This window comes from Drosophila yakuba, chromosome 2R (genome assembly GCF_016746365.2).
Source record: "Drosophila yakuba strain Tai18E2 chromosome 2R, Prin_Dyak_Tai18E2_2.1, whole genome shotgun sequence".
Classification (NCBI taxonomy): domain Eukaryota; kingdom Metazoa; phylum Arthropoda; class Insecta; order Diptera; family Drosophilidae; genus Drosophila; species Drosophila yakuba.
The window spans coordinates 22,094,657-22,118,444 of record NC_052528.2 but is presented as its reverse complement, the minus strand read 5'-3'; the positions used below and the strand labels follow the sequence as shown (position 1 = coordinate 22,118,444).

Below are 23,788 nucleotides of genomic sequence, written 5' to 3'. Positions count from 1 at the left end.
TACTTACGTATATCTATCTATATGCTTTTGGGGTCTGTCAGCGCCGAATGGCAGTATAATCACGTAGCCGAAGGTGGGGGAGAATTAACTTATTATAAATAAATCTATCTGTAGCTACATTCATAAATTCCGCACAAAAAGCATTATAAATTTAAAGTCACATCCAGGGGGCTGATCTGAAAGTTCTGTATTTGAAGTATATTTAAAATTAGTTTCAGCAGTTTGTACGTTTTTTAAACAAGTTAGATTTCAACTAGTTGGTTTTTTGAAGTTTTCTAAACATGTTTCCATTTTTCTTTCTGACTAATTGAACTGTCAGCCAACTTTTCGAGCCCCCCTCGCACTTCATTGTGGCCCAAAGCTGTCAAGTTTCCCCCCGGCGACTGAAATGCGCTCGAAAACTAGTTCTGAGCCTTAGCCTCCACTTATTTTGGTAATTTTGTTGTTATTTCTGCACAGGCATTTTAATTTCAAGTGACGCAGAAGCCTTTGCCTTTTATTTGTCTTGCCGTTCGGCGTTAGATTTTCGTGGCTGGGCACGTATTAGCATACGAATGTATCTCGCAGATACAGATAGACCACACGGCACATACCTTTGCGGCATACTTAACGCACTCGAGTGACAATAATTGAATTCATTATGGGCATGGAAAAAAGTTGCCTGGGCCCAGAAACAGAAAACCAAAAAACTGTCAACTGGGAACTGGCCACTAAAAACGAGATGAGATGAAGGGCGCGGGGTGTAGGAGTACTAGGATTAACAATGGCGGGTAATTAACCTGATAGATCCACTGGCCTTGGGATACCAAAAGCGGCGCGGGAGAAGCGGAGAGTCTGTCACCAATCGTCGATTGTGTTACCATTTTTATTTGGGCTACGTGCGGGTTTTACTTATTAGCCGCCTAATTACCATATAGTCATAGCACATATGTAGTAGCCGCTTCTTAGCCATAAAGCGGTCGTTCTGGCCCGCTTTCTAGCCATGATCTTCGTGCAAGTTAAGTTTTCGCAAACCCAGCGGGCAGAAGATACACAAACGGGAAAATCTTTATCAGCGCGGAGGTCAACAAACCGCGGATATCGCTCAAGTCCCCTCCTCCTTCCCCTCCTCACATAATACCCATATACATACATATTTATATATATATATATATATAGCTGGCTTTGCTTATCAGATAATTGAGCCAAAGGTAAGCAGAGTGCGCTATGTTAGCCGTCTGTGACTCAAGAGCCATAAACTTGGCAATCGGCCTACGGTAATTTCAGGCCCATAAAATCCCATTCGCAGCGTTTTGATTTTGCCCGGACTATTCGATGACGGTTTTTTGGTTTAGATAACTAAATATTACCTATGCATTCTCCTTTATAGTGTCTTGAAACCAAGCACGTTGATGCAAAGTTACATTATCGTTAATTTGCCTCACATTGAATAACATTTTTGAACTCACCATAAAAAAATGTGAATTATTTGTGCGATTGATCAAATGTGATATGCATTTGGCTTTCTTTTGTTCAATTTATTCACGAGCCTTTTGAATCCAGCGTCATTGAAAGTGCGGGCACGTGCATTATTTATTTAATTTGCACAAATTTTGCGCATATTCGCAAATCAAACGCCGAATTAAACCGCACAAAGCAGCGAGCGGCGAAATCGAGGGATCTACTTAACCGCAGGCAGCGAAAAGCTAAAAACTTTAAATAGAAAACGGATAACTAAAAACTTAAAAACTGATTGGCCAAATCGGAGAGCCAAACCGAAGGCGTCGGAAGGTGCACTGAAATTGTGAGCGGAATCGGGCGATCGAGGAGTGGAATATATGGAATCGGGCAGAGCCTCACATAAATAATGGGTGCACACATAAGCATACGAGTACACTCGCAAAAAAGACGGGTGCTTAAAGCACTGAAAGCCCAACTAAACAAGTGCCTCAGTGCTGCTGCTCCTAATGTATTTTTTTTCCTTTTGCCTTGAAACCCTTGTTGCGCCCAAGTTCTCGCTGTTTGGAAGGAAATTTGCTGACAATTGCAAGAGATTTTTCTTTTTCTCGGTTTTCCCATCTATTTTGTTTTTGCTTTCGCCTCGCATTTCGCCCTACGTCGGCGGGGGGTGGGGTACTCTTGGGCTGCACTTGGTGGTTAGGGGGTTAGGAGGGGGGGAAGGTGGTCTTATTTCAATTTACAACCAAGTGACGAAGTATCACAATTCAATGTTTAAAGTTTTTATCACGTTGTGGACAACAACAACTGTAGCGAAAACACAGCGCCACACTCAAACAAAACTAAACCGAACAGTGGGGCCCCTAAGTGAACTACTCTGCATCAAATGAAATGTTACACTTAAAAAAATAACAAGGACTATTTATTTGAATCTTTGACAAACTCAAGTTTAACCGCCACTTGTAAGTATGCAACACCAAATGTTTGCAGTGTAACTCTTGACTAACAAACTTTGTATCTTAGATTAAGGAAATCAAATGTTCAGATACTATATTGTGAGGCCAGCCAGGCTTCACTGTACTTGCACGCCGGCTGGCAGGCCAACACAAACAAACAAATGGAGCAACTGCAGCCAGCCAACTGCCAGGCGACAGATGCGGGCCAAAGGAACGGAGTGGGGCATGTGGCAGGAGGAAGGGAGAAGGGGCAATGAGGGGACAGGGAACCCCACATACTGGGGCATGGGCATGGGCATGGGCAGTATGCAAAAGCCCCCCTTCTGGCCCCGCGCAATATGGTTAATATGGCGCGACATTTCGTCCGCTGCCGTTCGCTGCTCGTTCGCTTAGTCAGCCCGCTGCGCTCGATGCTCGAGAGGGGGGCACAGTCCGGAGGGGGGGGAAAGGGGGCACTAAATGTTTAGTAACCAACTGAAATAGTAGCACTCGTGTTAGTATCGGTTCATGAAAAACGAACGGCAGCGAAATAGAATTGAACGAAAAATAAATGAGAGCCACTTCGCTTTACATAGAGTTTCGCATGTAGCTACACAACTTGCACTTGGCTTTGAATATGAATGCGCATACTTGTGCACAGACGGGGTCAAGATAATAGTGCACTTGCATAGAAACCACATGGTATTGCACAGTAGAGTAAAGTTTAAGAATCTGGAAACTACTAGTAAACATATTTCAAGGAAGTTTCTATACTATATGTTGTAGTTTGCTGACCTCAGCTGTATCTGCATGGGCAGGGGCGTGGGCAGAGGGGGCTAGGGGGCAGCTGGCGGGGAAAGTAGTAAGCTAACAACGTCAGCGTAAACTGATTACCACCGGACGATCTATGGAGCTGAACTAGCGGCACGTACACAGCGTTTTTGGGCCAAAACCCGAGATGGGGGCTTATGGGGCTTTAGTGCTACGATGGGAACCTTCGTTTCGGGAGTTGGGTTCGTGGTTCGTGGTTCGTCGATGGGGAAGACAGAACGACGCGACGGCCCAAAAGTTCCAGTTAAAAGCGAGTGCACATAGGAAGTCAGAGCAGAGTTAAGACTTCAATTACAGTGGCACCCATGGGTCGATTGTGAAATTATAGACGAACTACCTTTGGGTTCCTCGAATTCGAAATAAGGCGAAACGCAAAGCCAAAAGCGATTACCAATTTATGGAACGTGCTAATATTCTACCACAATGCTAGTATTTCGGTATGATGGGTTCACCTATCATTGATAGTTGGGTATCTACAATGAATGCATTGACTTAAAATACGAAAAACTGCAACTTAAGCTGACTGGGTAACGTGAATCACCTATTTTACTCTAATTAGCTATCTCAGCCTTTGTATCTCATCGAGCCACGATATCGCCACATTCGTAATGAACTCATCACCATAACGATTAATCTTATTCACTCAATCGACTCGGAAACTCGCCGCTTTATCATTATCACCAGCCGGCAAAGTTGCAATTGCGAGACATAGTTGGAATTCCGCGACTTAGACTTAGAGCTTCAACACCCACCGCAAACTGCACGTAGTGAAATTTAGCTGCCAACTAAACCAAACATGCTGCGATCTAGAAAATGTATCTTTCAGATGCACACGCTTTCCACACCCACACATCTGCACACACATATCGCACAAAAAGGCGCACACATAACTCCAGCCTGGCATTCCAAGTGACTTTGCACACCAAAATGAACACGTGCTGCATTCGGCCCGGCTCGAAGGACCACGACCAGGGAATTGGGGCTAACAGCGGGCGGGGAGAGTGGTCTGGAGTTGGGGCTGGGCCGCCTGGTGGCCTGGTGGCTAGGTGGTTTGGTGGCTTGCAGCCACAGACAATAACAAAGGCCAAGTTGAGTGCAGTTGGCAGCGGTGACTCATGCTCACTCGCTCGCAAGCCCGCACTCCCACTCCCACTCACTCGCACTCACAGCTGCACGGCGCTCTCTTCGGGAAGAGTGGCATATGGATGTGGATGTGGATGTGGATGTGGATGTGGATGTGGATGTGGCATGGTGCTCCGATAAGAGATTCCTGCTACTATTACTCAAAATCGCACAGATCGAGTGTGTCGTAATAGTAAGCTATAATAGCGAAAACGGAAATGATGATTACACAGTTTGTACACAGTTTTCAGCCTTTGCTAAATACGAAATGAATTGAGAAAGTCCTAGAAATGGCAATTGCCTAAGGGAAGGAAGCACAGTGTCACAAGTTATTCTTCAGATGCTACTGCTGTTTTGAGTTAGCCAAGGCCCACTGTGCGTTTGGTCTGGCACGACCAACGCAGTTGGCCGCCTGGGAGTAAGTGTTCATATGGATGTGGCCGCGAGTGTGTGCTGCTGCCGGCATGTTCGTTTGTTTGTGAGTGCGTCGTCTGGCGGCAACTTTAGTGGCCCCGGCTAACTTTTAGCAAAAGTTTTAGCTACGAATACCTGCCACTAACTAAAACCACAGGCACACAGACCTAGAGCACAAGAGCCGGCCGCAGAAGCAGAAGCCGAACTTTCCACCACGCATCGAACTATGAAAATCGGAAAAGTTTGCAGACAGAAATTTCCAGCAATGCATCCGCACAATGGCGAAGTGGACGCAGTGCCTCCCCCCGGGAACTCCCGCAACTCACCGCCCCGCTCGCCATCGTCGTTAAAGCCGTACTCCTCCACACGTTTAAACCAGTGCCAATTTCCAAAAAATCCTCGCAATTCCAGCAAAAATAACGTAAATCACACGCGACGCGCCAAACAAACTTGCAAGCACCGAACGAACTGTAAACGAACAGCTGTCAAAGTGCGCGCGCTCGAAGAGACGGGGCTGTTATGCAGCGCACAGCTGTTCGCCCCAGGGCTGCATTTCGGCGGGCATTTGAATGGCCCAGTTGGATGGGCATCATTTATTGCTGGTACGAGGATATACTGAGATCCGTCTACTTGACAAACGTCGAGCGCTTGATTCGCTCAGCCTCCCTGTCCCTGGCATCCGAGTCCGACTCGGAGGACGAGGCCTGCCGCTTCCGAGCCGAGTGCTCCGATGGCTGAGCGCTGGTCAGCATCCTGGCGGCGATGCGCCGGAAGAACCAGAAGCGACTGAGATACGCCTCCGCGCCCCGGCTGATGAAGTACAGCTGCAGCGGTCGCTGGCTCCGCTGCGGATGCAGCTTCCGGTTCCGCTTGCTGCGCGAGTGGGAGAGCATGAGGTCCAGGGCGAAGGTGCAGTGCAGCAGATAGATGGCACCGGCGTAGAGAGCCACGATGGCGTTATTCCTGCAGCACGCATAGAAGCTAGGCCACCGCTTGGTGCGGAACTCCTCCAAGGTGGCCACGTACATGTTGGCGTACACGGTGACCATGTGGAGGACACCCAAAATGCCGCCGAACAGGGCCTCGTGCTTCATGGTCGGCCGCTCGGCATAGAAGGCGCCAATTAGGGACATGAAGCATATGATGACCGATCCCCCGTAGGTGCCACATAGCAGGAAGATGTGGGGAATGTCCTCCTTCTTGCAGCAGGACCAATGGACGAGGCAACAGCCCAGGCTCAGCAGCAGCTCCAGCATCTTGAACAGAAACCAAACGGGCTTCTTTGAGCGCACCTGCATGTTTGCTCGAACAATGGGTTGTATTGCAATTGAGACAAGATATATGTGGATACATTTGGGGTCCGGACAACGGACTACGGACTTTTAGCTACAGGCCACCTATGACTAAATAGTAGGGAAGGTTTTCAAGCGTGTGGATAAGCTAAAAAGTTGTAGGAGCCTAAAGTAATCAGTACATACTCGTAGTTGTAATAAGTTAACAAAAGTATAAGATAATGGTATATATGTAAAATAAGTCTAGTGTACACTTTTGATGTTTAACAATTTACATTGCTGCAACTCAGCCAAAAGGATGTGTAAAAACTGAACAAAGATTACTTGCTCCTCCCACAATTTTTTAGCCAAGCCATGCCCTTTACTTCCGCCAGTACTGAGTGAATCGATGAATCTGCTCCACCAGAGCCGGCATCACCGCCGTAATGGACACATCCAGAAGGCTCTGCAGGTGCTGCACTGCCTCCTCGTCGGTCAGGCCCAGCTGCAGGTTCTCCTCCACCTTCTTGACCGCCTTGTCGGGCTCAAGCGCGATGTCCGGCACAGTGGCGTCCACCATCAGTGAAAACAGGTTGAGCATCACGTTGGCATGCCGGCGCAAATGCAGATAGGCCGTGTAGCACTGCTTGCGGAACTCGTGGTGGTGCTCAGAGCTAATGCCGCCCATTGCCTCCACCATCTCCTTGCTCAGCTTCATGGGCGGCGGCATGGGCTTGGGATCGCGACCCAGAATGTAGCCGAAATCGATGTGGAAGAGCTTGCCATTGGTGGTCAGCAGCAGGTTGTCCAAGTGCCGGTCGCCCACACCTGCAAGGGAGATCAGGGATTAGCAGAATCCGTCGGGTTATCCGCCTGCGGTCTTACCCAGCAAATAGGTGATCACACAGTAGCCCGCGCAGCTCTTGATGTAGGTGTCCATGACCTCCGCCGAAATGCCATAGGGTCCGTTGTCGCACGGATGGTGCTTCCGGAAGAAGTTGTGGATGTTGCCCTCCCGCGCAAGGACCTCTGCCACGGTGCACGAGTCGACGTACTGGAGGAATCCATGCTTGGAGCTGGTGGCCAGCACTTTGTAGGGCGTCAGCTTGAGGTCGAGGTTCTCGCGCCTCAGCAGCTTGTCCATCAAAGTGATCATCTGCAGGATGAGCTGATCTTGACGCAGATCATCACCATGCTTGAAAATGGCAGCGTACTCGTGATGGGCAATCGAAGTGACAAACGTGAGCCTAGAAACAGGATAAGTATTAACCAAGTGCTCTCTGAATATTTTGTGGTTTGCTTGGGTAAGCATACTTGGCTGGCATTAGGGCGCTCTTGAAGAGCGAAGTGCGCATGGGCACAATCTTGGTGATGTAGATCTCCGGATCCAGCGGAAACGGAATGGGCTCGAAGTTGGTGAAGTTCACCTTGAACATGTCCTGTTCGGCCAACAGCTTCTGGAACTTCTCCGTCTTCTTATTGCGATTCCCCGGCTCCTTGGCCACTAGTTTCACCAACTTGACCAGCTCGTCGATGAAACGCCGCTGCTTCCGGAGGTTGTAGAAGATGCCTCTTAGGTTGAAGTTGCCTGTGAGGATGAAAGCACATTAGAGAAAGAACCAGCGTTTGGTTGAATCGCACACACCGTTCTCTAGCACCTTCAGAAACATCTTGAGCACCATGGCGTACATGTCGTGGGCCCGTTCGTCCTGCTTCCTTACCGACTCCACTTCCTCCACCTCGATGGACAAGTACCAGTAGAAGTAGTTGGCCAGCGTGGCATTCGTGCAAGCGCGCTGGATCAGGAATGTGCAGAGATTGGCTGGAACACTGCCAAAGCTGATGCCCTCGGCCAGCATGAGGGCATTGGAGTTTGAGTCGCAGGGCAACGAACTGCTGCCAGGAGTGGCGGGAGCAGAAGGGTTCGGAAGCGCAACCGATCCCTGACCCCCACTTCCACCCGCTGATCCGGGGCTCACTGACTTATCGCTCTTGATGGCGGCTAAAACACTCGCCGCCCGCTGATTGGCTGGAATGACCGAGGCGTGGAGTCCACTGCTAGTGGCGCTCAGATCGGATAAGCTGCTCTGATCCAGCAGAGATCCGTTGTCGTCCAATATGGACCGCACCACATCGCGCTCGGGAAAGATGCAGCCATGCAGGTGGACAATGTGCCGCGGATCCTCGTACTTCAGCGCTTGCACCAGCTGTAGCAAGTAGAGCAGCAGATCCTCGTCTGGCGCTTGGGCCAATCGACTAACTGCGTATTTGCGCACCTGGGGATGCGTGAATGTCGGACTAAGCAGCTCCAACGCATCCTCCACGTCCATGGGCGCCCAGTTAGCCAGCATCCAAAGCGCCTGAGTAACCTCGTCCTCTAACTTCCAATTGATGCACTTCAGGAACTTGGTCAGTGCCTTCTTGTGCGAGGAGAGGTAGAACCGGAACTTCCAAACCAGATCCTGCTCCTCGCTGCTCAGAACATAGGTGGGTGGGTACCTATAGACAATCGTGTGTAGCTGATCGCGAATGCTGCGGGGATACCATACATGAGTGGGTTTTTAATCTCTGCAAATGTGAGGAATACCTGGCTGTGGGCTTGGCATCTCTATCCGAGATGCCTGAACGCTCCGAACGGGCCAATCGATGGTGCTTCCGCTCGACCAGGTTTTCCTGCAATATAATTATGAATCAATCTTTAAACACAACTATTCTCGAGCTTCAATACCATTTGAATCTCGGAGTCCGGCACAGAAACCAGTTTAGGCTTGGCCGGCAGCTTGTATTTGACGTCACCCTCCGGCTCGAAGTAGACCACGGCGTACTGAAAGACAAGATACAGCTCAGAGCTGGCCGAGATCAGTGTTCCTATGACTCACGTTGTACATGTCATCCACCACGATTGCTGGAAACTCGATCATGAGGAACATGTAGTCCGACATACGCTTCTCGCGCTCGTTGATCACCTCGATTTCGCGGAACGTAAGTCGGTCCAGCCAGTCCACCTTCTGCACCTGGCCGTTCCGGTGCTTCTTGGCCAGCTTTCCCAGGCGCTGCATCTGCGACTTGGACGACTCCTTGCCCTTGCCGGGCGTGCGACTGGGAAAGTTGCCATCGCCCTCGACTCCCAGCCACACTCGCAAGTCGTACATTCCCTGGCGGAACATGCCGTCTTTGCCGAACACCGAGATGGAGGTGCCTCCGATGACCGTGGTCTGGCCGGCGCCCGAGCAGTCCAGGATGGTCAGCACTAGCATGGCGCTTCTGGGCAGGTCGGAGAACTGCAGGGGCAGCGTTACCCACTCGTTCCAGCTCCATCTCTTCCCAAATGCCTTGTAGGAGCTGGTCACTGGGAGGCAGTAGGGCCTGCCCTGGTTGAACACCTGCAGGCGCACCTGGAACGAGGGGTGCTCCTCGGAGTACAGGCCCGAGAATCTCAGGATCGGATCCTCCAGCAGTTTCTCATAGTCCGGCTGGCGCTTCTTCCCTTCGAGCGTCCCTCTGTGAAAAGCCACAATGGTTGCATTCGGCGTTGGATTTCCCCACGTTTTCCGTGGCCTTTTCCACTTACACCTTGATTTGCACACGCTCGTGGAGCGAGGAGCTGTGTATGTAGCGGAAATGGTCATCGGGCTGGTCCATTTTCCTGCTGCCAAATCCAATTCACTTTTTCATTTATGCGTAATTTTCGCGGAGCAGCAACAACAGCTGTCCACAACAGAAAACAGCTGATTTGATGGTGAATCGCGGCGAAGTACAGTGGGCGCCCGCTTAGACGTAAGTTGCATTAAGAAAACCCAATGGAAACACTTTTTGGCATAACTTCTATGATTATTAATTCATTTTATTTGTTGATTAGGTATTTATTTATTTTTTTGATTATTATTTTATTTGGTTTTAATAAATATGCTTAGGGCGGATTATGTACTAAATATTCGCCGTTTTATGCGTTTATTTACCCTTTGCTGCAATATAAAATATTTTATCAACTTTTATAACTCTCTTAAACAACTGAAAATATTATCTTCAAAATGGGCAAAAAAGGTAGTTGAAAATAGCAGAGCTTCTTAATTATCTGAGTAAGATTCTTGTTCAAGGCTGATTTCTTCCTGGCTGCCTTCCCGATCTTCCTCAGGCTCCTCCCTTTTGGGGCTTTGCTCCATCAGTCTCTGAAGCTCCTCCCTCTTGGCGCGCTTAAAGAATCGGAGCTGGGGATTGTAAAGCCACATATATAACAGCATTAGGGGACACACTATACAATATACAGTAAACCCACCTTGTAGAGAACATAGGTCAGCGCAGCGAGCAGCAGAAGTCCAGCGATCAGGGCCAGAATGATGTACCAGATGGGCAGTGGTGTCTCTGAATACTTGAGAATCACGTTTGGCTTGATATTCCGCTTGATCACGATCGAGCTCGATGTGGGATCGCGCTTCGTGAACATCTTCAGGTCGGTGAAGATGACAAAGTACTTGAAGAGATCCACGACATTACTCAGGTCCACATTGAAGCTTATATTCAGGTTGATGGGCTGGTCGGGCTTCAATTGCAGCTGCATTTCCGCGCGGACGCAGATCGTCAAGTTGCTGCTCTGGCAGCTGAGCACAAGAGTGCGATTCACGGAAAGATCCTCTTGGGTCAGGAGGTCCTTACTCTCCACATCCGGTGTGATGGCATACTGATCCTGCTTGATTTCCCTGCGCTGTCGATTCTCAGAAGATACGATCTCTTCACTGTGACTAGCGTCCTCCAAGGGGTACTCCATAGCCAGGGTATTATCCTGGTCGTACAGCTTGATGGGCAGCAGATGGGCACCATGGCTGGCCTGCATCTGTAGACTGCTCAAATTAAAGATGGGCTTGATCACTGCAGATTCGGCCGTTCTATAAGCTATGGGTATGGAGACGAACAGGGAGAGCTCATCTAAGATGCTGGGCCCATGACTTTTGATCTCGTAGCTGTTGCTAACTTCTGCGGAGTAAGGATATTCCCTGAGGACTAGTAGGCCATCTGCGGGTCCACTGAAATGGCGAAAGGATTTAGTCGTATTTGTGCAATATTTAAAGGTTTGCCATTCGATCCTACCTACTAGCGTCGATCTCGGCGTATTCCTTTAGGCTGATCAAAGTGCTCAACCTGTTATCCTTCGGGTTCTGGTCGATTCCCGCAGAGGATACTGCTGCCTCGATAGTAAGAGAGTGTCCACGGAGCTGGGTGACGTCGAAAGTGATGGTTAGGGAGTCGATGTCGCCTTTGGTCATCGCTTGTTTGCCGTTCAGGTCGCACATCATGACCTCTTCCCGTACCCTGCAGTTCTCAGGAACCTTGGAGAAGGGCAGCCGGGCGGAGCTGGTCACGTTTAATTGGGCCACGTAGGCGGGCTCTCCACTGTTGGTGATCTCGTACGTCAGACTGAGGGATTCATTGGTGCCCAAGGTGAAACTAGAACTGGGAAGCATGTCTGATAAGATGGAGTACAGTACTAAAGATCGAGAGATAAGCTTACTTCACATCCTTAGTGCTCAGATGCAAATCAGATACACACACATTGCGGGCACATCCCGTGATGAAGTGGATCTTCTCCGTGGTATACGTGGGATCCATGGGATCGACAACGGCGCAGGTTTCGCAGAACTCTTGTTGCGAAACAGGGATCTTCTTCGCCAGTTGGTAGTGCATCTGGAGATCGATGGGCGTGAGTATGGCACCGGTGTAGCGCACCTGAACCCGAAATTCCTGGCACCTCTCGTTTAATTCTGCCTCCGCCTGGAAGGTCACCTCACTGTTGTTCATGGGGGCGAATTTCACCCGCTTTAGGACCTCATCTATGACAATCCGGATAGTTAGCTGCTGATGCTGCACCTGCATTGACTGGGAAGTGGTGTTCAGCCAGTAGCAGGCGGTGACCGTAACCATGTCCCGCTCCGGCTTGATCTCTCGCGTTTGCGACTTCAGAGTGGCATGAATTTTGGCGACCGGATACGTGCGGTATAGATACACTGCCTCGGCACCGGGGGCTCCAATCGCCAGGTCATTGAATCCGTTGCCATCTATGTCCGATCCGCGGGAGAGTCCGTGTCCGAACATGTGGGCTCCGTATGGGCCAGGCTCCCTCAAGGGAGCATCCAGTCGCTGACTCGGCTGGTCCGGCAATCCGTGCTTGCTGCCCAGGAAAATGAACACCGCTCCGTTTCCCTCAAAGGGCGCTGCCACGGCCAAGTCTATGGAGCGCGTATTTGAAATCTTTAGTTTGAATGCAAAAGCTGGTTTCCTACGATTTTCTGTTCACGATTTCTTATCCTCTGCATACTTGGGGGATTACTCACCATTGTATCCGTCGTGGTTAATATCGCCCAGCCTTGAAAGGGAAGTTCCGAAGCGGGCATTATTGCCCAATGACAGGCGAATAATCTTTTTCTTAAAGAAAAACTGAAGTGAAGATTAGAACCAGTTGTAGTCTGAATCATGCCAACTATGAAGCCATCGGATTACTTACCATTCCCTCGTTGATGAACACGTATATGGCGCCCACGTCATGGTAATCCTCGAGAGCGTTAAGGGGCGCCGAAACGACCAGATCCGTTAGCCCATCCCCATTGAAATCATCGGCCACCATGGAGTATCCAAAGTACTCGCCCAACTGCTCTCCTTGGAACACATGATCCTCAAGGATATCTTTTCCCTGCACGGTGAGAATATATGCCTGGCCGAAATCCACATTGGAATGTGGCGCGGTGGCCACGTAAAAAAGTTTATTCCGGTTGTTTATGCTAAAGTATCCGGAGCTCACGGAGTAGCCAAAGTACTTCTTCTTTTTCAAATGTTTCAGTTTCAACGTTTTTGATTCATAGTTCTGTGGGATGACATCTCCTTTTTGGCGTATTCTAGTCGATGGCTCTTTCCGCTGGTGCAATTCCAACGCTCCTTTCGAATAGCCGACGCCTACGGCCCCGCTCAGCATCTCAGAGTTATCGTCCGTCACGTGGGCACTGAGCCCCAGTTCTGCCATTGTAGCATTGTACACGCCATGCCAATGAAGTGAACTGATGGAATTTACCTTGCTCAGCGGAGGAGTTTCTGCCACCGTATCCTGAACCCAGTAGCAAACTCCGAGCATTTCGCCTATGTACTCATTCTGATAGACGAAAAACCGGGGTGCACATACGAGTAATTTATCCGTGTCCTTGGTGCCTCCATCCATTGAACCGCCCAACCACTGGAAGTCCTTGCCGTGCAGGAAGGTAGCGGAATGAAAGGGTCTACCATTTCCCGTGTTATCCAGGACGTACGGCCGACAGGATCCATTTGCCAGGGAGCATCTGAATACAGCTCCAGTTTCATTGACGGTGCTTTGCGAATCCAAGGTGGACTGTGCCCGAGGTGCTCCCACGAAGATGCTAAATGGACAACGAAGTTTTGTTAGGATGAACATTTGCCACATTGGAAACTTCATGGAATTCCAATCGCCAGTTTCACTAAGACTACATATCACCTCGTTGGCCGGATGACAAGCGAATATCCAAAATAGGAGCTCCTCGTTTGACTCAATCGGGTTTTCAGATGCTTTGGTGCATTTATCACTTGATTCGGAAATGGCGAAAAGTTGAATGCTGCGCTCTGGTATTCCAGAGCCAGAAAAATGAGGATCAGGAGCCGATACATTTTATCATTATATATAAATCTATATATAACTATCAGCTTGGAATGAGCCTTCAAGTTCAGCACAACTGAACAACACGAGAAGTCAAATTCAAATGAAGCTTAGGACGCAGTTCAGATAGTGAGCATCCAAAAGAGTAATAACTTATCTTTAAAAAATTGTGAGTAATTGAGCATCACGTTGGCATGCCGGCGCAAATGCAGATAGGCCGTGTAGCACTGCTTGCGGAACTCGTGGTGGTGCTCAGAGCTAATGCCGCCCATGGCCTCCACCATCTCCTTGCTCAGCTTCATGGGCGGCGGCATGGGCTTGGGATCGCGGCCCAGAATGTAGCCGAAGTCGATGTGGAAGAGCTTGCCGTTGGTGGTCAGCAGGAGGTTGTCCAAGTGTCGGTCGCCCACACCTGCAAGGGAGATCAGGGATTAGCAGAATCCGTCGGGTTATCCGCCTGCGGTCTTACCCAGCAAGTAGGTGATCACACAGTAGCCCGCGCAGCTCTTGATGTAGGTGTCCATGACCTCCGCCGAAATGCCATAGGGTCCGTTGTCGCACGGATGGTGCTTCCGGAAGAAGTTGTGGATGTTGCCCTCCCGCGCAAGAACCTCTGCCACGGTGCACGAGTCGACGTACTGGAGGAATCCATGCTTGGAGCTGGTGGCCAGCACTTTGTAGGGCGTCAGCTTGAGGTCGAGATTCTCGCGCCTCAGCAGCTTGTCCATCAAAGTGATCATCTGCAGGATGAGCTGATCCTGACGCAGATCATCACCATGCTTGAAAATGGCAGCGTTCTCGTGATGGGCAATCGAAGTGACAAACGTGAGCCTAGGAACAGGATTAGTATTAACCAAGTGTTCATTGAATAGCTCGTGGTTTGTTTGGGCAAGCATACTTGGCTGGCATTAGGGCGCTCTTGAAGAGCGAAGTGCGCATGGCCACAATCTTGGTGATGTAGATCTCCGGATCCAGCGGAAACGGAATGGGCTCGAAGTTGGTGAAGTTCACCTTAAACATGTCCTGTTCGGCCAACAGCTTCTGGAATTTCTCCGTCTTCTTATTGCGATTCCCCGGCTCCTTGGCCACTAGTTTCACCAACTTGACCAGCTCGTCGATGAAACGCCGCTGCTTCCGGAGGTTGTAGAAGATGCCTCTTAGGTTGAAGTTGCCTGTGAGGATGAAAGCACATTAGAGAAAGAACCAGCGTTTGGTTGAATCGCACACACCGTTCTCTAGCACCTTCAGAAACATCTTGAGCACCATGGCGTACATGTCGTGGGCCCGTTCGTCCTGCTTTCTCACCGACTCCACTTCCTCCACCTCGATGGACAAGTACCAGTAGAAGTAGTTGGCCAGCGTGGCATTCGTGCAAGCGCGCTGGATCAGGAATGTGCAGAGATTGGCTGGAACACTGCCAAAGCTGATGCCCTCGGCCAGCATGAGGGCATTGGAGTTTGAGTCGCAGGGCAACGAACTGCTGCCAGGAGTGGCGGGAGCAGAAGGGTTCGGAAGCGCAACCGATCCCTGACCCCCACTTCCACCCGCTGATCCGGGGCTCACTGACTTATCGCTCTTGATGGCGGCTAAAACACTCGCCGCCCGCTGATTGGCTGGAATGACCGAGGCGTGGAGTCCACTGCTAGTGGCGCTCAGATCGGATAAGCTGCTCTGATCCAGCAGAGATCCGTTGTCGTCCAATATGGACCGCACCACATCGCGCTCGGGAAAGATGCAGCCATGCAGGTGGACAATGTGCCGCGGATCCTCGTACTTCAGCGCTTGCACCAGCTGTAGCAAGTAGAGCAGCAGATCCTCGTCTGGCGCTTGGGCCAATCGACTAACTGCGTATTTGCGCACCTGGGGATGCGTGAATGTCGGACTAAGCAGCTCCAACGCATCCTCCACGTCCATGGGCGCCCAGTTAGCCAGCATCCAAAGCGCCTGAGTAACCTCGTCCTCTAACTTCCAATTGATGCACTTCAGGAACTTGGTCAGTGCCTTCTTGTGCGAGGAGAGGTAGAACCGGAACTTCCAAACCAGATCCTGCTCCTCGCTGCTCAGAACATAGGTGGGTGGGTACCTATAGACAATCGTGTGTAGCTGATCGCGAATGCTGCGGGGATACCATACATGAGTGGGTTTTTAATCTCTGCAAATGTGAGGAATACCTGGCTGTGGGCTTGGCATCTCTATCCGAGATGCCTGAACGCTCCGAACGGGCCAATCGATGGTGCTTCCGCTCGACCAGGTTTTCCTGCAATATAATTATGAATCAATCTTTAAACACAACTATTCTCGAGCTTCAATACCATTTGAATCTCGGAGTCCGGCACAGAAACCAGTTTAGGCTTGGCCGGCAGCTTGTATTTGACGTCACCCTCCGGCTCGAAGTAGACCACGGCGTACTGAAAGACAAGATACAGCTCAGAGCTGGCCGAGATCAGTGTTCCTATGACTCATGTTGTACATGTCATCCACCACAATTGCTGGAAACTCGATCATGAGGAACATGTAGTCCGACATACGCTTCTCGCGCTCGTTGATCACCTCGATTTCGCGGAACGTAAGTCGGTCCAGCCAGTCCACCTTCTGCACCTGGCCGTTCCGGTGCTTCTTGGCCAGCTTTCCCAGGCGCTGCATCTGCGACTTGGACGACTCCTTGCCCTTGCCGGGCGTGCGACTGGGAAAGTTGCCATCGCCCTCGACTCCCAGCCACACTCGCAAGTCGTACATTCCCTGGCGGAACATGCCGTCTTTGCCGAACACCGAGATGGAGGTGCCTCCGATGACCGTGGTCTGGCCAGCGCCCGAGCAGTCTAGAATGGTCAGCACTAGCATGGCGCTTCTGGGCAGGTCGGAGAACTGCAGGGGCAGCGTAACCCACTCGTTCCAGCTCCATCTCTTCCCAAATGCCTTGTAGGAGCTGGTCACTGGGAGGCAGTAGGGCCTGCCCTGGTTGAACACCTGCAGGCGCACCTGGAACGAGGGGTGCTCCTCGGAGTACAGGCCCGAGAATCTCAGGATCGGATCCTCCAGCAGTTTCTCATAGTCCGGCTGGCGCTTCTTCCCTTCGAGCGTCCCTCTGTGAAAAGCCACAATGGTTGGATTCGGCGTTGGATTTACCCACGTTTTCCGTGGCCTTTTCGACTTACACCTTGATTTGCACACGTTCGTGGAGCGAGGAGCTGTGTATGTAGCGGAAATGGTCATCGGGTTGGTCCATTTTCCTGCTGCCAAATCCAATTCACTTTTTCATTTATGCGTAATTTTCGCGGAGCAGCAACAACAGCTGTCCACAACAGAAAACAGCAGTACAGTGGGCGCCCGCTTAGACGTAAGTTGCACAAAGAAAACCCATGGAAACACTTTTTGGTATAACTTCTATGATTATTAATTCATTTTATTTGTTGATTAGGTATTTATTTATTTTTTTGATTATTATTTTATTTTGTTTTAATAAATATGCTTAGGGCGGATTATGTACTAAATATTCGCCGTTTTATGCGTTCATTTACCCTTTTTCTTACAATATAAAATATTTTATCAACTTTTATAACTCCCATAAAAAATTAAAAATATTCCCTAAGACATTTATCTTAAAAATGGGCAAAAAAGGTAGTTGAAAATAGCAGAGCTTCTTAATTATCTGAGTAAGATTCTTGTTCAAGGCTGATTTCTTCCTGGCTGCCTTCCCGATCTTCCTCAGGCTCCTCCCTTTTGGGGCTTTGCTCCATCAGTCTCTGAAGCTCCTCCCTCTTGGCGCGCTTAAAGAATCGGAGCTGGGGATTGTAAAGCCACATATATAACAGCATTAGGGGACACACTATACAATATACAGTATACCCACCTTGTAGAGAACATAGGTCAGCCCAGCGAGCAGCAGAAGTCCAGCGATCAGGGCCAGAATGATGTACCAGATGGGCAGTGGTGTCTCTGAATACTTGAGAATCACGTTTGGCTTGATATTCCGCTTGATCCCGATCGAGCTCGATGTGGGATCGCGCTTCGTGAACATCTTCAGGTCGGTGAAGATGACAAAGTACTCGAAGAGATCCACGACTGCACTCAGGTCCACATTGAAGCTTATATTCAGGTTGATGGGCTGGTCGGGCTTCAATTGCAGCTGCATTTCCGCGCGGACGCAGATCGTCAAGTTGCTGCTCTGGCAGCTGAGCAAAAGAGTGCGATTCACGGAAAGATCCTCTTGGGTCAGGAGGTCCTTACTCTCCACATCCGGTGTGATGGCATACTGATCCTGCTTGAGTTCCCTGCGCTGTCGATTCTCAGAAGATACGATCTCTTCACTGTGACTAGCGTCCTCCAAGGGGTACTCCATAGCCAGGGTATTATCCTGGTCGTACAGCTTGATGGGCAGCAGATGGGCACCATGGGTGGCCTGCATCTGTAGACTGCTCAAATTAAAGATGGGCTTGATCACTGCAGATTCGGCCGTTCTATAAGCTATGGGTATGGAGACGAACAGGGAGAGCTCATCTAAGATGCTGGGCCCATGACTTTTGATCTCGTAGCTGTTGCTAACTTCTGCGGAGTAAGGATATTTCCTGAGGACAAGTTGGCCATCTGCGGGTCCACTAAAATGGCGAAAGGATTTAGTCGTATTTGTTCAATATGATGGTTTGCCATTCAATCCTACCCACTAGCGTCGATCTCGGCGTATTCCTTTAGGCTGATCAAAGTGCTCAACCTGTTATCCTTCGGGTTCTGGTCGATTCCCGCAGAGGATACTGCTGCCTCGATAGTAAGAGAGTGTCCACGGAGCTGGGTGACGTCGAAAGTGATGGTTAGGGAGTCGATGTCGCCTTTGGTCATCGCTTGTTCGCCGTTCAGGTCGCACATCATGACCTCTTCCCGTACCCTGCAGTTCCCAGGAACCTTGGAGAAGGGCAGCCGGGCGGAGCTGGTCACGTTTAATTGGGCCACGTAGGCGGGCTCTCCACTGTTGGTGATCTCGTACGTCAGACTGAGGGATTCATTGGTGCCCAAGGTGAAACTAGAACTGGGAAGCATGTCTGATAAGATGGAGTACAGTACTAAAGATCGAGAGATAAGCTTACTTCACATCCTTAGTGCTCAGATGCAAATCAGATACACACACATTGCGGGCACATCCCGTGATGAAGTGGATCTTCTCCGTGGTATACGTGGGATCCATGGGATCGACAACGGCGCAGGTTTCGCAGAACTCTTGTTGCGAAACAGGGATCTTCTTCGCCAGTTGGTAGTGCATCTGGAGATCGATGGGCGTGAGTATGGCACCGGTGTAGCGCACCTGAACCCGAAATTCCTGGCACCTCTCGTTTAATTCTGCCTCCGCCTGGAAGGTCACCTCACTGTTGTTCATGGGGGCGAATTTCACCCGCTTTAGGACCTCATCTATGACAATCCGGATAGTTAGCTGCTGATGCTGCACCTGCATTGACTGGGAAGTGGTGTTCAGCCAGTAGCAGGCGGTGACCGTAACCATGTCCCGCTCCGGCTTGATCTCTCGCGTTTGCGACTTCAGAGTGGCATGAATTTTGGCGACCGGATACGTGCGGTATAGATACACTGCCTCGGCACCGGGGGCTCCAATCGCCAGGTCATTGAATCCGTTGCCATCTATGTCCGATCCGCGGGAGAGTCCGTGTCCGAACATGTGGGCTCCGTATGGGCCAGGCTCCCTCAAGGGAGCATCCAGTCGCTGACTCGGCTGGTCCGGCAATCCGTGCTTGCTGCCCAGGAAAATGAACACCGCTCCGTTTCCCTCAAAGGGCGCTGCCACGGCCAAGTCTATGGAGCGCGTATTTGAAATCTTTAGTTTGAATGCAAAAGCTGGTTCCCTACGATTTTCTGTTCACGATTTCTTATCCCCTGCATACTTGGGGGATTACTCACCATTGTATCCGTCGTGGTTAATATCGCCCAGCCTTGAAAGGGAAGTTCCGAAGCGGGCATTATTGCCCAATGGCAGGCGAATAATCTTTTTCTTAAAGAAAAACTGAAGTGAAGATTAGAAACAGTTGTTGTCTGAATCATGCCAACTATGAAGCCATCGGATTACTTACCAATCCCTCGTTGATGAACACGTATATGGCGCCCACGTCATGGTAATCCTCGAGAGCGTTAAGGGGCGCCGAAACGACCAGATCCGTTAGCCCATCCCCATTGAAATCATCGGCCACCATTGAGTATCCAAAGTACTCGCCCAACTGCTCTCCTTGGAAGACATGATCCTCAAGGATACCTTTTCCCTGCACGGTGAGAATATATGCCTGGCCGAAATCCACATTGGAATGTGGCGCGGTGGCCACGTAAAAAAGTTTATTCCGGTTGTATATGCTAAAGTATCCGGAGCTCACGGAGTAGCCAAAGTACTCGAAGCTCTTCTCGTTCAAATGTTTCAGTTTCAACGTTTTTGATTCATAGTTCTGTGGGATGACATATCCTTTTTGGCGTATTCTAGTCGATGGCTTTTCCCGCTGGTGCAATACCAACGCTCCTTTCGAATAGATGACGCCTACGGCCCCGCTCAGCATCTCAGAGTTATCGTCCGTCACGTGGGCACTGAGCCCCAGTTCTGCCATTGTAGCATTGGACACGCCATGCCAATGAAGTGAACTGATGGAATTTACCTTGCTCAGAGGAGGAGTTTTTGCCACCGTATCCTGAACCCAGTAGCAAACTCCGAGCATTTCGCCTTTGCACTCATTCTGATAGACGAAAAACCGGGGTGCACATACGAGTAATTTATCCGTATCCTTGGTGCCTCCATCCATTGAACCGCCCAACCACTGGAAGTCCTTGCCATGCGAGAAGGTAGCGGCATGAGAGGGTCTACCATTTCCCGTGTTATCCAGGACGTACGGCCGACAGGATCCATTTGCCAGGGAGCATCTGAATACAGCTCCAGTTTCATTGACGGTGCTTTGCGAATCCAAGGTGGACTGTGCCCGAGGTGCTCCCACGAAGATGCTAAATGGACAACGAAGTTTTGTTAGGATGAACATTTGCCACATTGGAAACTTCATGGAATTCCAATCGCCAGTTTCACTAAGACTACATATCACCTCGTTGGCCGGATGACAAGCGAATATCCAAAATAAGAGCTCCTCGTTTGACTCAATCGGGTTTTCAGATGCTTTGGTGCATTTATCACTTGATTCGGAAATGGCGAAAAGTTGAATGCTGCGCTCTGGTATTCCAGAGCCAGAAAAATGAGGATCAGGAGCCGATACATTTTATCATTATATATAAATCTATATATAACTATCAGCTTGGAATGAGCCTTCAAGTTCAGCACAACTGAACAACACGAGAAGTCAAATTCAAATGAAGCTTAGGACGCAGTTCAGATAGTGAGCACCCAAAAGAGTAATAACTTATCTTTAAAAAATTGGGAGTAATTGAGCATCACGTTGGCATGCCGGCGCAAATGCAGATAGGCCGTGTAGCACTGCTTGCGGAACTCGTGGTGGTGCTCAGAGCTAATGCCGCCCATGGCCTCCACCATCTCCTTGCTCAGCTTCATGGGCGGCGGCATGGGCTTGGGATCGCGGCCCAGAATGTAGCCGAAGTCGATGTGGAAGAGCTTGCCGTTGGTGGTCAGCAGGAGGTTGTCCAAGTGTCGGTCGCCCACACCTGCAAGGGAGATCAGGGATTAGCAGAATCCGTCGGGTTATCCGCCTGCGGTCTTACCCAGCAAGTAGGTGATCACACAGTAGCCCGCGCAGCTCTTGATGTAGGTGTCCATGACCTCCGCCGAAATGCCATAGGGTCCGTTGTCGCACGGATGGTGCTTCCGGAAGAAGTTGTGGATGTTGCCCTCCCGCGCAAGAACCTCTGCCACGGTGCACGAGTCGACGTACTGGAGGAATCCATGCTTGGAGCTGGTGGCCAGCACTTTGTAGGGCGTCAGCTTGAGGTCGAGATTCTCGCGCCTCAGCAGCTTGTCCATCAAAGTGATCATCTGCAGGATGAGCTGATCCTGACGCAGATCATCACCATGCTTGAAAATGGCAGCGTTCTCGTGATGGGCAATCGAAGTGACAAACGTGAGCCTAGGAACAGGATTAGTATTAACCAAGTGTTCATTGAATAGCTCGTGGTTTGTTTGGGCAAGCATACTTGGCTGGCATTAGGGCGCTCTTGAAGAGCGAAGTGCGCATGGCCACAATCTTGGTGATGTAGATCTCCGGATCCAGCGGAAACGGAATGGGCTCGAAGTTGGTGAAGTTCACCTTAAACATGTCCTGTTCGGCCAACAGCTTCTGGAATTTCTCCGTCTTCTTATTGCGATTCCCCGGCTCCTTGGCCACTAGTTTCACCAACTTGACCAGCTCGTCGATGAAACGCCGCTGCTTCCGGAGGTTGTAGAAGATGCCTCTTAGGTTGAAGTTGCCTGTGAGGATGAAAGCACATTAGAGAAAGAACCAGCGTTTGGTTGAATCGCACACACCGTTCTCTAGCACCTTCAGAAACATCTTGAGCACCATGGCGTACATGTCGTGGGCCCGTTCGTCCTGCTTCCTCACCGACTCCACTTCCTCCACTTCGATGGACAAGTACCAGTAGAAGTAGTTGGCCAGCGTGGCATTCGTGCAAGCGCGCTGGATCAGGAATGTGCAGAGATTGGCTGGAACACTGCCGAAGCTGATGCCCTCGGCCAGCATGAGGGCATTGGAGGATGCGTGAATGTCGGACTGAGCAGCTCCAACGCATCCTCCACGTCCATGGGCGCCCAGTTAGCCAACATCCAAAGCGCCTGAGTAACCTCGTCCTCTAACTTCCAATTGATGCACTTCAGGAACTTGGTCAGTTCCTTCTTGTGCGAGGAGAGGTAAAACCGGAACTTCCATACCAGATCCTGTTCCTCGCTGCTCAGAACATAGGTGGGTGGATACCTATAGACAATCGTGTGTAGCTGATCGCGAATGCTGCGGGGATACCATACATGAGTGGGGTTTTAATCTCTGCAAATGTGAGGAATACAATACCTGGCTGTCGGCTTGGCATCTCTATCCGAGATGCCTGAACGCTCCGAACGGGCCAATCGATGGTGCTTCCGCTCGACCAGGTTTTCCTGCAATATAAATATGAATCAATCTTTAAACACAACTATTCTCGAGCTTCAATACCATTTGAATCTCCGAGTCCGGCACAGAAACCAGTTTAGGCTTGGCCGGCAGCTTGTATTTGACGTCACCCTCCGGCTCGAAGTAGACCACGGCGTACTGAAAGACAAGATACAGCTCAGAGCTGGCCGAGATCAGTGTTCCTATGACTCACGTTGTACATGTCATCCACCACAATTGCTGGAAACTCGATCATGAGGAACATGTAGTCCGACATACGCTTCTCGCGCTCGTTGATCACCTCGATTTCGCGGAACGTGAGTCGGTCCAGCCAGTCCACCTTCTGCACCTGGCCGTTCCGGTGCTTCTTGGCCAGCTTTCCCAGGCGCTGCATCTGCGACTTGGACGACTCCTTGCCCTTGCCGGGCATGCGACTGGGAAAGTTGCCATCGCCCTCGACTCCCAGCCACACTCGCAAGTCGTACATTCCCTGGCGGAACATGCCGTCTTTGCCGAACACCGAGATGGAGGTGCCTCCGATGACCGTGGTCTGGCCGGCGCCCGAGCAGTCCAGGGTGGTCAGCACTAGCATGGCGCTTCTGGGCAGGTCGGAGAACTGCAGGGGCAGCGTTACCCACTCGTTCCAGCTCCATCTCTTCCCAAATGCCTTGTAGGAGCTGGTCACTGGGAGGCAGTAGGGCCTGCCCTGGTTGAACACCTGCAGGCGCACCTGGAACGAGGGGTGCTCCTCGGAGTACAGGCCCGAGAATCTCAGGATCGGATCCTCCAGCAGTTTCTCATAGTCCGGCTGGCGCTTCCCTTCGAGCGTCCCTCTGTGAAAATCCACAATGGTTGCATTCAGCGTTGGATTTCCCCACGTTTTCCGTGGCCTTTTCCACTTACACCTTGATTTGCACACGCTCGTGGAGCGAGGAGCTGTGTATGTAGCGGAAATGGTCATCGGGCTGGTCCATTTTCCTGCTGCCAAATCCAATTCACTTTTTCATTTATGCGTAATTTTCGCGGAGCAGCAACAACAGCTGTCCACAACAG

At 50.4% G+C, this 23,788-nt stretch overlaps 6 protein-coding genes across 9 annotated transcripts in view; all 6 read right to left on the bottom strand.

Moving 5' to 3' along the window:
* Positions 1 to 5,206, bottom strand: part of LOC6531857 — a 35,498-nt gene extending 30,292 nt beyond the window's left edge. For both annotated transcript variants that reach the window (XM_015196092.2, XM_002092608.3), the window contains exon 1: positions 5,066 to 5,206. In XM_015196092.2, the coding sequence (XP_015051578.1) occupies positions 5,066 to 5,080 (15 nt within the window). In that variant the 5' untranslated portion in view covers positions 5,081 to 5,206. The remainder of the gene's footprint in view (positions 1 to 5,065) is intronic.
* A 97-nt stretch (positions 5,207 to 5,303) lies between these two features.
* Positions 5,304 to 6,048, bottom strand: LOC6531856. The gene has a single exon (XM_002092607.4). The coding sequence runs from the start codon at positions 6,035 to 6,037 to the stop codon at positions 5,366 to 5,368; it is 672 nt and encodes a 223-aa protein (XP_002092643.1). The 5' UTR covers positions 6,038 to 6,048; the 3' UTR covers positions 5,304 to 5,365.
* Positions 6,018 to 9,741, bottom strand: LOC6531855 (phosphatidylinositol 3-kinase catalytic subunit type 3). Its single transcript, XM_002092606.4, has 8 exons — positions 9,582 to 9,741; positions 8,890 to 9,511; positions 8,739 to 8,834; positions 8,598 to 8,683; positions 7,656 to 8,542; positions 7,325 to 7,598; positions 6,896 to 7,257; positions 6,018 to 6,838 (listed from the first exon to the last, which is right to left on the bottom strand). Exons 1-8 carry the CDS (start codon positions 9,650 to 9,652, stop codon positions 6,393 to 6,395), a joined length of 2,844 nt encoding a protein of 947 aa, XP_002092642.1. The 5' UTR covers positions 9,653 to 9,741; the 3' UTR covers positions 6,018 to 6,392.
* Positions 9,742 to 9,930: 189 nt separating this feature from the next.
* LOC6531854 (integrin alpha-PS5) lies at positions 9,931 to 13,672 on the bottom strand. 2 transcript variants are annotated; one of them, XM_002092605.4, is made up of 7 exons: positions 13,503 to 13,672; positions 12,507 to 13,407; positions 12,337 to 12,439; positions 11,517 to 12,231; positions 11,096 to 11,458; positions 10,287 to 11,031; positions 9,931 to 10,218 (listed from the first exon to the last, which is right to left on the bottom strand). In XM_002092605.4, the coding sequence occupies exons 1-7, from the start codon at positions 13,670 to 13,672 to the stop codon at positions 10,078 to 10,080; spliced, it is 3,138 nt and encodes a 1,045-aa protein (XP_002092641.2). In that variant the 3' UTR covers positions 9,931 to 10,077. The 2 variants fall into 2 exon arrangements, with proteins under 2 accessions (XP_002092641.2, XP_039227999.1); XM_039372065.1 differs by lacking the exon at positions 13,503 to 13,672 and having other exon boundaries at positions 12,507 to 13,012; positions 13,068 to 13,198.
* Positions 13,673 to 13,783: 111 nt separating this feature from the next.
* LOC26535009 (phosphatidylinositol 3-kinase catalytic subunit type 3) lies at positions 13,784 to 23,781 on the bottom strand. 2 transcript variants are annotated; one of them, XM_039372068.2, is made up of 8 exons: positions 23,639 to 23,781; positions 16,125 to 16,746; positions 15,974 to 16,069; positions 15,833 to 15,918; positions 14,891 to 15,777; positions 14,560 to 14,833; positions 14,131 to 14,492; positions 13,784 to 14,073 (listed from the first exon to the last, which is right to left on the bottom strand). In XM_039372068.2, the coding sequence occupies exons 1-8, from the start codon at positions 23,707 to 23,709 to the stop codon at positions 13,784 to 13,786; spliced, it is 2,688 nt and encodes an 895-aa protein (XP_039228002.1). In that variant the 5' UTR covers positions 23,710 to 23,781. The 2 variants fall into 2 exon arrangements, with proteins under 2 accessions (XP_039228002.1, XP_039228003.1); XM_039372069.2 differs by lacking the exon at positions 23,639 to 23,781 and adding an exon at positions 16,817 to 16,964.
* On the bottom strand, positions 17,044 to 21,039 carry LOC26535249 (integrin alpha-PS5-like). The gene is made up of 7 exons (XM_039372063.2): positions 20,732 to 21,039; positions 19,730 to 20,636; positions 19,560 to 19,662; positions 18,740 to 19,454; positions 18,319 to 18,681; positions 17,512 to 18,256; positions 17,044 to 17,443 (listed from the first exon to the last, which is right to left on the bottom strand). The coding sequence occupies exons 1-7, from the start codon at positions 20,899 to 20,901 to the stop codon at positions 17,303 to 17,305; spliced, it is 3,144 nt and encodes a 1,047-aa protein (XP_039227997.1). The 5' UTR covers positions 20,902 to 21,039; the 3' UTR covers positions 17,044 to 17,302.
* Positions 23,782 to 23,788: the final 7 nt, after the last annotated feature.